General features: G+C 46.5%; 1 protein-coding gene across 2 annotated transcripts in view; it reads left to right on the top strand.

Annotated features, from left to right (window-relative positions):
- Positions 1 to 13793, top strand: part of CAMKK1 (calcium/calmodulin dependent protein kinase kinase 1) — a 110387-nt gene that overhangs the window by 87626 nt on the left and 8968 nt on the right. For both annotated transcript variants that reach the window (XM_075440064.1, XM_075440063.1), the window contains 4 exons: positions 144 to 217; positions 4649 to 4736; positions 7368 to 7496; positions 8517 to 8620. In XM_075440064.1, the coding sequence (XP_075296179.1) occupies positions 144 to 217; positions 4649 to 4736; positions 7368 to 7496; positions 8517 to 8620 (395 nt within the window). The remainder of the gene's footprint in view (positions 1 to 143; positions 218 to 4648; positions 4737 to 7367; positions 7497 to 8516; positions 8621 to 13793) is intronic.

A 13793-nucleotide genomic window follows, 5' to 3' on the forward strand; every position in this document is an offset into this window, starting at 1 on the left:
CTGTGTGTGGGGAGATTTTATTTATTTCCATCTCAGCGTAAAATCGAGAGAGTGCAGAGAGTGTACTACTGCTATGTGAATGACAAACGCCTAAGCGGTGCCAGGATCTCCGACAAGTGGAAAATCTTCTGTTTGTTTTACAGTGCCCTTTTATAGATGAATATATTCTGGGTCTTCATAACAGGATCAAGAACAAGCCTGTAGAGTTCCCAGAAGAGTAAGTAAAATTTACTCAGCTACTGTAAAATAAAGTTCAGTTTTCAGCGTTATTCACTGTGCAGCATAAATGCCAGTAGGTCGACACAGAGGGACAGACGAGAGTGGGTGAGGTGCTTTGTGTTTTTCCTGGATCCTTCACGTGGGTTTTGTGCTGATGTTGTCGAGGCATTACAGCTGCCTTGTTGTGCAGACAGGGACCAAGGGAAATGGATCTTGAAATCTTTGCAAGTGAAGGGGTTTCAGTATGGGTCTAGTAAGTTCTGCCCCAGTTACTTGACCCTGGAGATGCTGGATGTATGGTTTGATTGGGGTTTGGTGCTTTCTCCCCATGTGGTAGCGACTGGAATGATTCAATGTATTCGTTTTCAAAAGCAATGTGGTTTATGGGTCTCGGTCTCAGTCTGAGTAAACACACGCCACTTCTATGGGCTTACCTTGGAGCTGGGGGAAGTATCTGATGGAAGGAGTCTTGCCTGAGATACACGACCACAGCTTGGTGCATCCTCACTCTTCTGCCTCCTCCAACATGCTCCAGGAAAATAGGGTTTTGTCTTATGTGCTGGCAGGCTGGGGCTACTTATGAAAACAACCAGAAATTAATCTACCTATTTGATATTGAGAGGCTGGCCTCCACCCTGCTTTTATCAGTGAAGGAAACCCATGCTGGCTGCTGTCAGAGCTGTGTGTTGGAGGCCACCGGGCTGTGTTAGGTGGGATGGCCAGCTGCACAGTCACAGTGAGTCCTCTGACCGACAACAGTGGAGTGCTGGGGGGACAAGCCAAGGCCACTCATGTGCCATTTGAGCAGCGGGAAGTTCAGCACCGAGGCACTGAGCAGTGAGTGTGGTCTTGTCAGATAAGCCTGGCAGGAAACAATCAGACTCGATGTCTGCCCAGTCTCTGCCACAGGGCCACCATGCCTTTCCCTTCATGTGCTGGTTGCTCCTCAGCATTTGCTCCATCTTCAGGTCTCTGGTGACTCTCTGTTGGTGATTAATTTATTTCTCCTCATTGCTATCAGATGGAGTAGCCAAAGCTGGAGTCTTTGTTTTCCTTCCCAAATCAGTACAGTAGTCAGGCAAAGAATTTTTGACCTTCTTGACCCAATTGCTCATTCTAATAAAAACATAGAGATAAAATGACTTGATTTAAAACATGCATGCAGAAATTAAAAATCTAATGAAAAGCACATCTGGTATTAGAGAGGAAGAGAGGGATGTTGTCAGGCAGCCTGCAATACGTGAATGTATCCACCATCTATTATATGAATTTTTTTATGAGAAGCTCACTGAATTTTCAGACATCCACAGCGAAGGGCTGGACCTGTGCGTTGGCAGTCCCAGGCTTCCTTCTGAGTCTGCAGAAAGCAATGGGTGCTTAGGCTGTCCTATTTTACACATCTGCTTTAGATGGGATGACTCATGCCCCAGGCTCCATGGGCTGTATTAATCACCTCTCTGTTGACTGTGAAGCACAGCTGCTGCAGATAGCTCAGATGGAGCCATCTCTGCTCAGGCTGGTGGAGCCCACGCTGGGGACTGTGTGGAGCACACCTCCCAAGGACCTGTGGCCACAAGGTCAGGCCACTTGTTAGATGGGAAACACAGGCCCCAGTTGTGGGTATGGAGCAATTCTGGCAAGCCAGCCTTGTGCTGTTGGTGAGGTTTTACAGCTAACCAAGGGTTCAGGCATTAAGAGCACGAAGGCTGGTCATGCCACATTGCCGTGTTCCCACCAGTTGCTCTGCGGTTGAGGCAGGACTTTGTCTTGACAGCACTGCAGCAAAATAAAATTGTTTATGTTCCCCTGGCAGTCTTCTCTGGGCTTGCTTGGGTCCTGGCAAAATGCCCATCCTCTGTCAGCCATCATATATTTGGGTTAGCATTCAGCTTAAAGTGACTGTTCCCGTCTGTCTATGCAGTAAGTTATTAACATTTAATGGGCTAACTTGGTTGTGCTAAGAACATTTTCTTTATTCAGACACTTCCTTCAGCGATAATTTGGCTGTATGATTTATTTGGATTTCTCGATGACCTGCTCTCCCAGTCTAAAGCAAGCTGGACCCCTTGTTAGGTTGTTGGAGGAGCAGAGAGTTACTGGGTGTTGACAGCTGTCTAAACTACATCTATTTGTTAGATAAATGCAGCAGCAGATGCAAATAAAGCTGGAATTCACTGGAGTGGATCCACCCTGACCTCCCACAAAATTAGCACCTCACTACAGTTAAGAATATTTTCATTTCAGTTGATTTCACCATGGCTACAAAAGACACATTCCTGTTTGCAGACAGTCCATGGAAACTCATTGCCTGTTTCCTGACAACCCTTAGGACAGAGATGGAGCCGACTGTGCCAGCGTCATTGTCCCTTCTTTTCCCTTAGAAACACTGAGATAAATATTTATCACTCTGGAGTTCTCATTCATGTTAGGCAGTCCTTGGCATGACGTGAGGTAAATGGGGTCAGCTCACACCCTGATGATCCTGGCATGACTATAAAGCAAGCTGGAGAAGTTTCTATCCAGACGTGTATTAAGAAAGCCAGAAGCTCTGCGTAGTCCCTCCTGGTGAAGAGCTGAAGTCCAGGACAATGTTCTCTGACCTGCAGGCCCCTTGTAAAATGCTCTATCGTGCTGGCAGCCCTCCCAGATGGGTGCTGAGCTCTGTGATGCTTCACATTTTCCTGAGAGCTGCTACAGGGCTGTGACTGTGAGAAATTCCAGATAGCGCAGGCTTTTCAGATGGAGAATGCTGTCGGGTACAGCATGCACCCTGGCAGAATGTAGAGGAGGAAAAACAGAGACGGGGTGATGCTATCTGTTACCTGGCCATAACCCACCTGACACTTTGTGATCCTGTTTGCAGAGCTTTTCCTTATGACATTAAGCCTGTGTTGCATAGAAATCAGTTTGGTGCCCAAAAATGTTAGGTGATGATATGTTCTATTTCTTGTATTTTAAATAAAGCCGTTACCAGTTTGGCACAGATCTGATGTTAAGTATTTTAAAAACACCATCTTGCCTGCATCTCAGTGTGATCACCCCATAGGAATCTGTTTTTTCTGACCTGCTAAATGTGCTGTCACTCCCCATAGCTGTTCCTCTGTGCCTGGAGCTCATCTCAAGTTCTTCCCATTCCCACCTAAACTGTCACCTGCAGTCAGCCTAGGAAGTGGGAAGTTTCTGAGGACTCATCCTGCCATTAGCCTTGTCTGGGCCATATTGTCCGGGTACTGCAGACCCTTGACGCAGCTCTGAAAGCGTTCAAACTTTAAACTGAACTGCTTTCTGCCCCTTCCCACAGAACGAGCAGTGCTTCCTTGGAGTTGCTTGTTAAAGATCCCATAACCAAAGTCCACATAAAGTATTCATAAATTATTAAACAGCAGCTCTGTTTTCATCAGACTAAAATATCCCTTACTGTGATATAGTCTGTGTTTAGGTTTATGATACTTTATTCCCTCGTCTGCTTGGGGAGGGTGCAGAGGAGATGGGCGCAGCACCTGGTCCTCATCAGTGTTTTCAAACTGAAATCCAACCCTGCTGGGGTGTGACATTTTATGCTGCCAGATCCCATCTCCATGCAGCAACACAGCTCCTCAAAAGTCATTTGTGATGCAGACTTTCAACTGCCTAATACAATTCTGTCATATGCAGACATTTTATTTCAATAGTACTTTGATCGTACAGATCAAGCGTGTTCTAAAGACGTTGCCTGCATCATTAGCAACAGAAGTCGCTGAAACCTTTGGACTAGAGGGACAGACAGCAGGACCAAGGGCTCCATGTGAACAGGGTGGCTTCTGGGTTCAGGCACTCTAGCATTTTGTCTTGGAAATACTGTTAAAAAACGAGATGTGATTCTCTTTTAGTCACATCTGTTCATTCTCTCCTTTTGTTACCCAAGGCAGAGCTGTACAGGTAGGAAATACTGAGTTACCAAACTGGCTGCCAGTAGCATTCATGGAAGCAATTTAATTTACACAACCTGTAAGCTTAGCTGGGAACTGAGTGTCAAATGGGGATGTTTCATCCAGCGTGTGGTTGCTCATGATGTGGGCTCGGCAAATCAGGTTGTGCCCTTCTTGTATCATAGAGCCTAGCTCCAGTTCTGCTCTCAATAACACTTTGTTGTCCCAGAATCTGTCCTCTGAAATGCCTCTGTAATGTGCTGTCTTTAAAAATGCCTTTAGACCCATTTACCTGATCCCTTGTCCTGCATTTTGAGAGCGTACAGCTGTGTTAGCAGGCAGAACAGGATGCCTGAGAAGGAACCAAGCCAACTAGACCTTCCTTTCACAAGCTGGATTTGTAGAGGAAATATCTTCGGAGCAGAGCAGATTCTGTACCAAGTAACCTCAGTAAGGACTCGGCATGCCTTGAGCACTTACAATTCCCTTGTTAACTGTATACTGCTATTTTCTTTACTTAGAGCACAGAGAAGTGAAGAGCTCAAGGAACTGATCCTATGCATGCTCGATAAAAATCCAGAAACAAGGATAACAGTCCCTGAAATTAAGGTAAATTGGACGTTGATATTATCGTCTTCTGTCTCAGCTGATTTTGTTGTTCCTTTGGTATCTTCTAATGAAACAGAGCTGTTCCCGCTGTTTGTTTTGGGAGCTTTCTCTGGCATGCCGCCTCGGGAAGGGAGAGTGCGCATTTTACAGTAACAGCTCTGTCGCTGCTGCTTGCTTGGGGAATATTGACAAAAGCTTTCTTGTTTACTTATTTAAATTAAAATTGCTCAAAAGCTGGCTCAGCTCAGCGAATTCCCCAGGAGAACTGACATTGTCATGGGGGCTGCTAGCTGCAGAGCCTGTGCTGCCAGTGTTGGACCTGTGTTACAGGGGCTGGAAGTGCGTTCACAGTCAACAACCTCAAGGCAGCACATTTGTTTCTGTCAGCTTCACTAGGAGATGCTTATTAACACAGGGAGCAACTAGGACTGGTAGAGCACAACGCTTCACAAGGCTTAGCGTTGTTCTGGTTTTGCACAGGCTTGCTGTTCTCCTGCCACCCCTCACCAAGGCCTGAGACCTGCTGGAGGCTCTCAAGATTTCCACAGAGATCCATCAGAATCCTCTGCAGGGCATACAATTCTTCTCTGCTTTGTCTTAGGCCAACACCAGCACATTTGTCACTGAAGCTGATAGTAGGAAGGTTGAACTTTGAGAAGAAATGTGACATTGCTTCCCTCTATGCCCAAGAGGCCACAGCCAGTGTTGGTGGGAAGTGCTCTGGAGCTGTGTTAAGTGATTTCACTTGGTAGCTCTTGTAGGCACCTCGTGTGGAAACCTGAGCCATGTGAGAACCCTGAAGAGAATTGCAGAGCAGGGTGCTCGATCTTATGGCTGGCCGTGCACCAAAGATGCTTGGTGTGCTTGAGGACAGCATGCGTCTCTTGCAACAGGCTAGGCTTAGCGCAGGGTCTTGAGCACTGCTTTTCTTATGTTCTCAGCCAAGGAAACCATCCCATGAGAGGCAACAGAAAAAGGGCAGCTTTCTTCTGTTGTTCCCCCAAGAGAGATGATGGCCAAGCAGCTTCTTGGGAGAGGCGGCTGTGGAGTGACTGCCACCATCACTGAAGGCCCGGCCAGGGGAGTCCAAGCTAGAGAGTCGAGGAGAGCCCAACGCATGCAGCTAATGCAATCCAGACAAAGAGATGGCACACTCCCTCCATGTTTGTATTTACAGGCTAATCCCAAGGAGCTTCTTTGCTCTGAAGTAGCATACAGCTGGCCGCATGGCATCGGGGCTCCAGCTTTGGCTTCTTCCATAGTTAGATGCTTCTAAAGTGGCTGTTCCAGGCCTCCTTCTGCCTGTGTTCCTTCCGTTTTGTTTTCCCTTGTTTTCCCACTCCCCTCCTTTTCCACCTTCATGTTACTTACTTGTGAGGTAAAATCCTGACGTGGCTGCAAATGTTCTTGTGCTGGCAAGCGTTAGCTTTGTGCTACTTCTGGTATGTGATCATTTATAGTTGATAAACCTCTGATGTCTACATTGAAGGTAAACATGGCAAAAGCTGGAAGGAGGCAGTAAAATTATAGAAGGGTGTTAGGCTGGACAAATATCTTAACTGCTCTACCCAACTGGGTTTGGGTTCACCATCAAAATAAATGAAGCAAATCATTTTGTATGAACATTGAACACATCGCTAGACAGTCCTCTCTCTAGCTGAGATGTTCCTAAGCCCCAGGTAGATGGTAGGGTTCAGTGCACTGGTTTCACTTAAGGCTGAACATGGTGATGTGCCTTTCAAAAGAGTTGTTGTAAGCACAATTAACGGTCTTTAGAAAATGCAACTTAAGAGCCGTAAAGCAGCTCATCACTAAGCCCTTGGAGGACACTCTAGACACCTGCATCCAACTTGTTGGAATGTCAGTAGGCAGTGAGCGTCCATCCTAATTAAACTCCTCATCCTGGAGGGTGAGGCAGGCCTTTCTAGCATCGGTGCTGGAGGATGCTCTCCCTGACAAGCGAAACGTCTATCCCTGGATGAGGGTAGCAGAGAGCATTGCCCCATCCTGCCATCAGCTCCCTTCCACAGCAGCATGGCAGTGACAGGGAGGAATGGTGGGAAACTGCCTCCTCTCTCCATTGTGCGGGTGTGTAGAGGTTTGCGTGACGTCCAGGTGGCAAGGTGTGTTATTTATGTAGGCAGGAGGCTGTTCAAGTAGCATGAGGCCTTGATATTCAGATCCAAGTACTCCACTTTAAGCACCTAAACCCTTGTTTGTGCAGGTGCATAAATGATCTTGATTCTCCCAGGTAGCAACCACATGTAACCCATCATCATAAGATGAAATGTGTGTATACTAGAGAAAAAGCTGAAAAGGTTCTAGATAACTCGGATTTTCCAAGCATTTCAAACTTGATTCAGAGGGCGTGCCGAGTTCCTCCAAGATGCCGGTCAGTGACAGTGGGTGCAACAGCACTGGGCATGAGGGGTTGCCATCTGGCCAGGCACCAGGCTGCAGCAATTTCCAAGGGAGCTGGTTGGGATGCGTTGCTGGAAGTGGAAAATGGAGCAGTACTGATAACTTGCCCCTGTAATCAGTCCTGTGCCTCCATTTCCCTCTCATCACTGACATCGTAGCGCTCTGCCATAGAAGAGAGAGCTACAGCTGTCTCTGTTCCTCCTCGCACAGGTGCATCCGTGGCTAACCAAGGGTGGCGAGGAGCCCTTGCCGCTGGAGGAAGAGCACTGTACCGTGGTGGAGGTGACGGAGGAGGAGGTGAAGAACTCAGTGAAGACGATTCCAAGTTTGCCAGCTGTGGTATGTATAAACCACAACCGCATCCTCCTCATGGTGAAGGCAGTTTGGAGAGGGTACACGTGTACTCCTGGCATGAAAAGCTTGGCCTTTCAACCCAGTGTGAACTTTTTGTGTCTCTGAATACTGCAGCAGCCTGACTCTGCAGGGCCTGGTCACATGAGCAGTTCTGTCTACATCTGTCTGGCTGCTCTCATAAGAGCTGTAGGGTCACACCCCCAAATTGTCTGGCATCAGACATCCCAGAACACCAGGAGCATCCTAAGTGTGTTTTGTTTCATTAATCTAGAGGTTGCAAGACACCTCATTTGGATCCTCAAAATGAAGGCTCCAAACCCAGAGGTGTCCTGGCCAGAGGAGCAGGGAGAGGACATCTGCCATAGAGTATATAGCTGGCACTTGCCTGCCAGTCTTGGGGGACCACAAGTGGGTGTTGAGGGCTCCTCTTGGCAGTTTGTGTATAGTCAGCTGGAGGTCTGCTATGGGCAACTAATACGATGCAGGTGCCTTTAGGGGGTTCCTCATGGGGAGAGAGGTGCTGAGCATGAGGAGCCATTTTCACAGCTCTTGTGGTGTGATGTTAACATAGACACTTGCCCCAACAGCCAGCTGGGGGAATTACAACCATCCTTTACCCTTGACTGTGGGACCTTTGCCTTTGAACCCGCAGGAGCTAGCAGCACTCTGCAGGCAATAGTGCCTGCCTGGGAGGATGGCCCAGGAGAGCTCTGGTGCTTCCTTCTCATGGGCTTGGACCACCCTGAGCAGCAGGCAGTGGTCAGCAGCGTCTGCTTCACCTCTTGCCAGCAATGGTGTGCGTCCAGGGGTGTGAGCTCACTGCCCGCTGGAGCGGCATTGTCACTGCCTGGAAGTCAAATAGCTGTTCTGTGGGTTCCTTTATTTTGTGCTCTAGCTGTAGCACTGTCTCAATTATTAAAGAAGCTGTTGTTAGACTCCTTTGAACTAGTTTCAAGGAATCAGTCAGTCCTGCTGTTCTCACTGGTCTGTTTTTCTTCCTCAAAGATTCTAGTGAAGGCCATGCTAAGAAAACGCTCCTTTGGAAATCCATTTGAGGTTCAGACGAGGCGGGAGGAGAGGTCCATGTCTGCTCCAGGGAACTTACTGATGTACGTATGTATAGCCTTGCCTGGCTCTGCTGCACGTGCAGAGTAAAAGGGGGAGGGGGGTGGTGAAGGAAGCAGTTTGCAAATCTTTACTGCAGCATTTAAGGACAAAACTCCCTTCTAGATCAAAGGATGAAAATAAAATCTACCTCAAGTCATCTAGGGTTAAAATACAATGCATTAAAGCAGCCTAAAAACTCTCTTTATAGATGCAGTTCTGTCTGTGAGGTGGGTTTGGCGTAAACACATGTAAGATGCTGAACTTGGGTCTGGTTTTTAACGTGTTAGTTTATAATATGCTGTGGTCAGAGATCCATTAGAGATTGGTGAACTAAAATAAATTTAATTAGAGTCTAATCTAGATATGTATTGGAGGGTTTAATTCTTCTCTCCTTTTTATGGACAACAGAAAAGGTGCCAGATGAGCAGTTTGCATGTTTTATAAACTCAAAATGAGATTATGTGGTTTGTCTGTGGTCTGGGGCCCAAGTCTGGGCAGAGACACCATGGAAACACATGGGCAGACAGTGGAGAGAACACTTTAAAATTGCTTTTTCATTTGAGAAAACATACAGTATTTTTTCACACTGCCAGTTATGGAATAGTGGAACACATTGTAACGGCATATTTTGGAGGCTGGATATAAATGGCTATATTTGGGTTAAAAAGGGAATAGACAAATTAGTTACTATTGGATTCATCAACAATTTTTAAACACAATGGTCTGGGTGTACAGGGGTGGGGGGAGGATTCCTCTGTCCTTTACTTGGTTCTCACTCTTTCTCCTTCATTTTTGTTACTGATCCCTTTTGGAGCTGGGATTCTGGGCCATCAGTCCAATAAGTAACAGCTGGACCATCAGCCTGACCTGAACAGTTATTTTAATGTTCTTACCCCACAGGATCTGTAAGGCTGCAGTTCACAACAAAGCTGTGTTGTCCCAGAATGATCCTTTTACACCCAAAATCTCAGTACCCTGCCTAGCAGACTCCCACGAGGGTGTGCTAAGAGCCTCACTGCACCATTGACAATGCAAATAGAGGAGTCTCTCATGGATATGTGGGGATTTAAGGGCTCAGCTCAATTAAGGATGATAATGCTTTAGGGTCCAGCTGTGTATTGGAGACTTCAGTAAAGGCTTTGCCTTTGAGTGCAGGACCAGTTAGTATTAGACACCAATTTACTATTTAAACACCCCGTACACAAGCGCTGCTGTGGGGACGTATCTGAATAACATGGCAGCCACAGCTCCTTTACCAGCTTAGCAGAAGGGATTTGTCCTCATTTGTTTCCCTTGGCTCATTACCTTCCAAATTAGTTACTGCTAATTTGACACACACCCCTGCCTGTATCTTCACTGTAATTCCCGGTCATTGCATTGCATTTCTCTGAGATGGATAAACTTTTACTAGATTTGAAGAAAAATGTATTGTACGCTTCCCACTGTCCAGGACAGCCAATTCAGAGCAAGGCCAGATTTCTTCTTTTCTAACACTGCCTGAATCGATATTTCAAGGTGGTCTCTTCTGGTACCCTGAGCCTGTTTCCAAAAGTGAACTGTTCCTTTCCACCTTCATTTGAGATGCTTGAAAGCCCATGCCACTAACTAACCAGCTGGTGGGAAAGTTTCTCGACCCTTGGTGCTGCGGTTGGTTCCTGCCTGGAGCTGGGTGCTTTATTATCTGCTTAGAATAAGTAAAGTTCATTTGATTTAATGTAGCTGTGCAGTTTCTGATTAGCCACTTTATCAGTGTGTAATCCCTTTTAAAATCTTTTGGGGCCTTCAAGATGAGCTGTAAGCCTCCACTTTTAATTTTATTTGTCTACTTTCTAAAGTTGCTATTCAAATTCTTCTCAGCTTATACGAAACCAGCATCTTTCCCTGTCTCTGCTCACTTCAGCCTCGTGTTTGCATTCAGGCTCCTTGTACAGGACTAAAAGGCTTTTGAAAACCGTGTATAATTCCCACTGTTGTGTTGCTGTGTCCAGTACCCTTGGCTTACAAAAACACATCAGGTCAGGGATGGAGCTGCAGCTGTGCTGGCCTGGCCTCTGCCCAGCAGTGTAAGCACTTAGAGATGTCCAAAAAGAGTGGGGAATCGTCTTTGAATGTGCCAGTTCTTCACTGCACTAACCCCTGCACTGAATTTCTCAGTCTCATGCCATCAGTGCCAATTTTTGGCAGTATCAGTTGACTTTATCCTAAATTAATTCATGCACAACTGGAGCTGTAAGAAGCCATCTCGAAACCCTTCTGTGTAAAAGAAAGACATTGGCTAAATCTCTTCAGCTAATAATGTTGTATATTAAACACTACAGCAGGGATGCTTTTTTAAAGGAATGTGGGTTATTATTTCAAACATTGAAAAATGCTTTACTGGTTGAGTCTAATGAAAATTACTTCAAATTTAAATAGATTTGTTGGAGCTAATTACATTGATATTAAGGGAACTGAGTCTAAATGGGAATGTTCATTGTTCAGTGAGTTATCTCTTGATTACAGTGTTATTTCCACAGGGGCAAATGGAGCAAGACACTAAGCCCATTCACTTCTTAATTCATAGTTGTTCTCCAGTAAAACCACCCTTAATACACATATAAAATGTAACATCAGTGCAAGTGTTATGAATAGCGCTGTTAGTTAAAATAAATTTTGAGTGAGTCTGGATGACTACAAATGTCTAGGACCTAGCAGGAACAGATAATATTGTTGTGGCATGAAGGCTCTGCAGAGTTCCTGCATGTCAGGCACAGTTTCCACCCCCGTAGCTGGACAGGGGACCCCAAAAGTGGGACTTGTCAGAAGGGCAGCGCCCGCAGCCACCGCTTTGCTCTGGCCATGCTGCTGTATGGTTGCCCACAAGGAGCTAAGGAAAAAACAAACCACAAGGTCCCAAGCTCTCCACCACAGAACTGCTCCTCCCCATGACAGTGTCTTTAGAGATAAAAATCAGCTTTTGTAATATTGCTTCTCATTCTAGTTAAAGGTAGAAAAGAACTTGTGGTGTTTCTATATTAGAAAAAAGAAAAGCAATTGGAAAACTCCAGTTTCACATTCAATTTATTTAATTAGGCTGCCAGAGCCCCACTCACTGCTACTTCAAGCATCTTACATCTGTGCCCATACTGAGAATACATTTTGCAGGAAATCCTCTGACAGCTGAGTCTGCTTTCTGGTATTTGATGCCTAATTGATGGTTCTTAAAATGGAGCTGTCCTTTAAGCTCTCTCTTTGGGATTTGGAGAGGAGGAAACTAAATCACGTGGCTGAATGTTTAGGTTTTTTTTTAATTTCTCCATGCATTACCTATACACAATGTGCTGGGCTCTGTTCTTGGAAATGCTTCGTGCAGAAGCTGCATGTGCAGAAGTTGTTGCGATAGCAGGAGGTCTTTCATGTTTTCTGCAGCCTTTGTTCCTTTAGAGGACACCATGAAGACACCAGCGATTTGAAATAGTTCTTAAATTTGTACTGGGAGGAGAGAGGCCTTTTTTAGCACTCCTTAGACCTGGAAGAAAAAAATCCTTTCCTGGGTGTTATTTACTGCTTTGTTTAATAGCACTGAAAAGTTAAAAGGGCAGCTGTTAAAATGGCAGGCACATTCACCAGGTAGAAGGGAACTAAGATGAAGATGCCCCTGATTAGTGAGTCTTGTTTTACAACAGCTGCCTCTCCCACAAGACCACCTCCGCACACCTAGAAGCTGTGCGAGTGCTGCCGGCTGTCACTTTACCCTGTGAGCTGCACGGTAGCTGGGGCTGAGTGTCTGGGTGGCACCGGATCCTGCAGACCATGGCCAGGCTCAAGCCTGTCATTAACGGCGGCTGCAGAAGCAATTGATCATTTCTGGTTTTTCCAGTTGCAGAGTATTTTCTAAACCCAGCTGTTCAGTGTTCACAGCTAAGTTCTGGGTTTCCGTTAGCAGAAATTGCTACATTTCTTCTGCCTGCTCCAGAGTTCTCCTAATTGAGTCAGCACGAGCTTCACCACATTTTATTACTCTCATTTATTGCAACTACTACCTATCAAATTAATTGCTGTGTTTTGACAGACCAAATTTACTTTCCCATAATGGCTGCTATTACTATTGATGAAATGTGGTTGTCAGCTCCTGTATGGGAGATCAGTCGGTATTTAGAAAGCCTGCCCTGTTTCCAGCCTTCCCCAAAAGAGAGCAGAAGAGCCATCACTGCCCTTAGGACCGTGCTGTCCATGTAGGCTAGGCACAAGGAAGCCCAGGGGGAGAGGGAGGTTAAAAAGTGGCTGACCCCGGTCTCCAAGCAGAAACAGCATCTCCCAAAGCAGCCCAGAGGTACCTGCCTCGTGGGGGCTTTGTGCTGAGGAAGTCCCAGGGCTTGGTGCCATAAAGCTGCTCAAAAGTAGGCTGCAGAGATCTGCCTAGGGCAGCCAGGTTTACAGCATCATCTTTGACAGGGGAATGGCTGTAGGCTGGGTTTAAATTTGCTGGGTGTTTCCACTGAAGATGCTCCCTGGGTCTCTGCTAGTGCTCGGTGTCTGTCTCTGCAGTCCCAGGCAGACTTCAGATAGGTACCACGTAGATGCTGTCAGAACAGAGTCAAACCCAACCAAAAGCCGTGTCAATTTTCACTGCAAAGACAGAACTGCATGTCTCGTGGGAAGAGCCGTGCCCCACGGTGCCGGCAGGTATCCTCATAGTCCGCCTAAGGACCAAGGCACCAACTGGCAAAGGATTTTCCTTTGGCAATGACCCACCGTCAGTAGGACCCTCTGGTGAGCGGCCCCGTGCTCGTGTGCCTCTGCCCGCGCTGAGCACAGCTGCTGCACGTCCCATTACATGTGGTGGTGACACTATGACTGTGGTAGGACACAAAAACCCCAAAGGTGCCAAGTAACATGGCCCAGGAAAGCACAGCTGGACATCAGCAGTGTGCTGGAAGCCATCTGGAGCTTTCAGCAGCAGTAGGGACTGGAGTGGGTTTGTACCAGTGCCCCCAGTGCCTGTCCTCATCTGTCCTTCAGGCTGCAAGTAAACATGATGATACTCCATCCTCCATTTCACTCTGCCCACTGGCCTTGTTAGGTACAGCAATACAAGCTCCTTTGCCTGCTGCCATCATCTTCATGATCACTTTCTTCCTTTGTCTTATTGTTTTGCTCTCAGGGACAGATTCCTCTTAAACACATCTGTGTATT

The sequence above is a fragment of the Opisthocomus hoazin genome, chromosome 20 (assembly GCF_030867145.1).
Source record: "Opisthocomus hoazin isolate bOpiHoa1 chromosome 20, bOpiHoa1.hap1, whole genome shotgun sequence".
NCBI lineage: Eukaryota > Metazoa > Chordata > Aves > Opisthocomiformes > Opisthocomidae > Opisthocomus > Opisthocomus hoazin.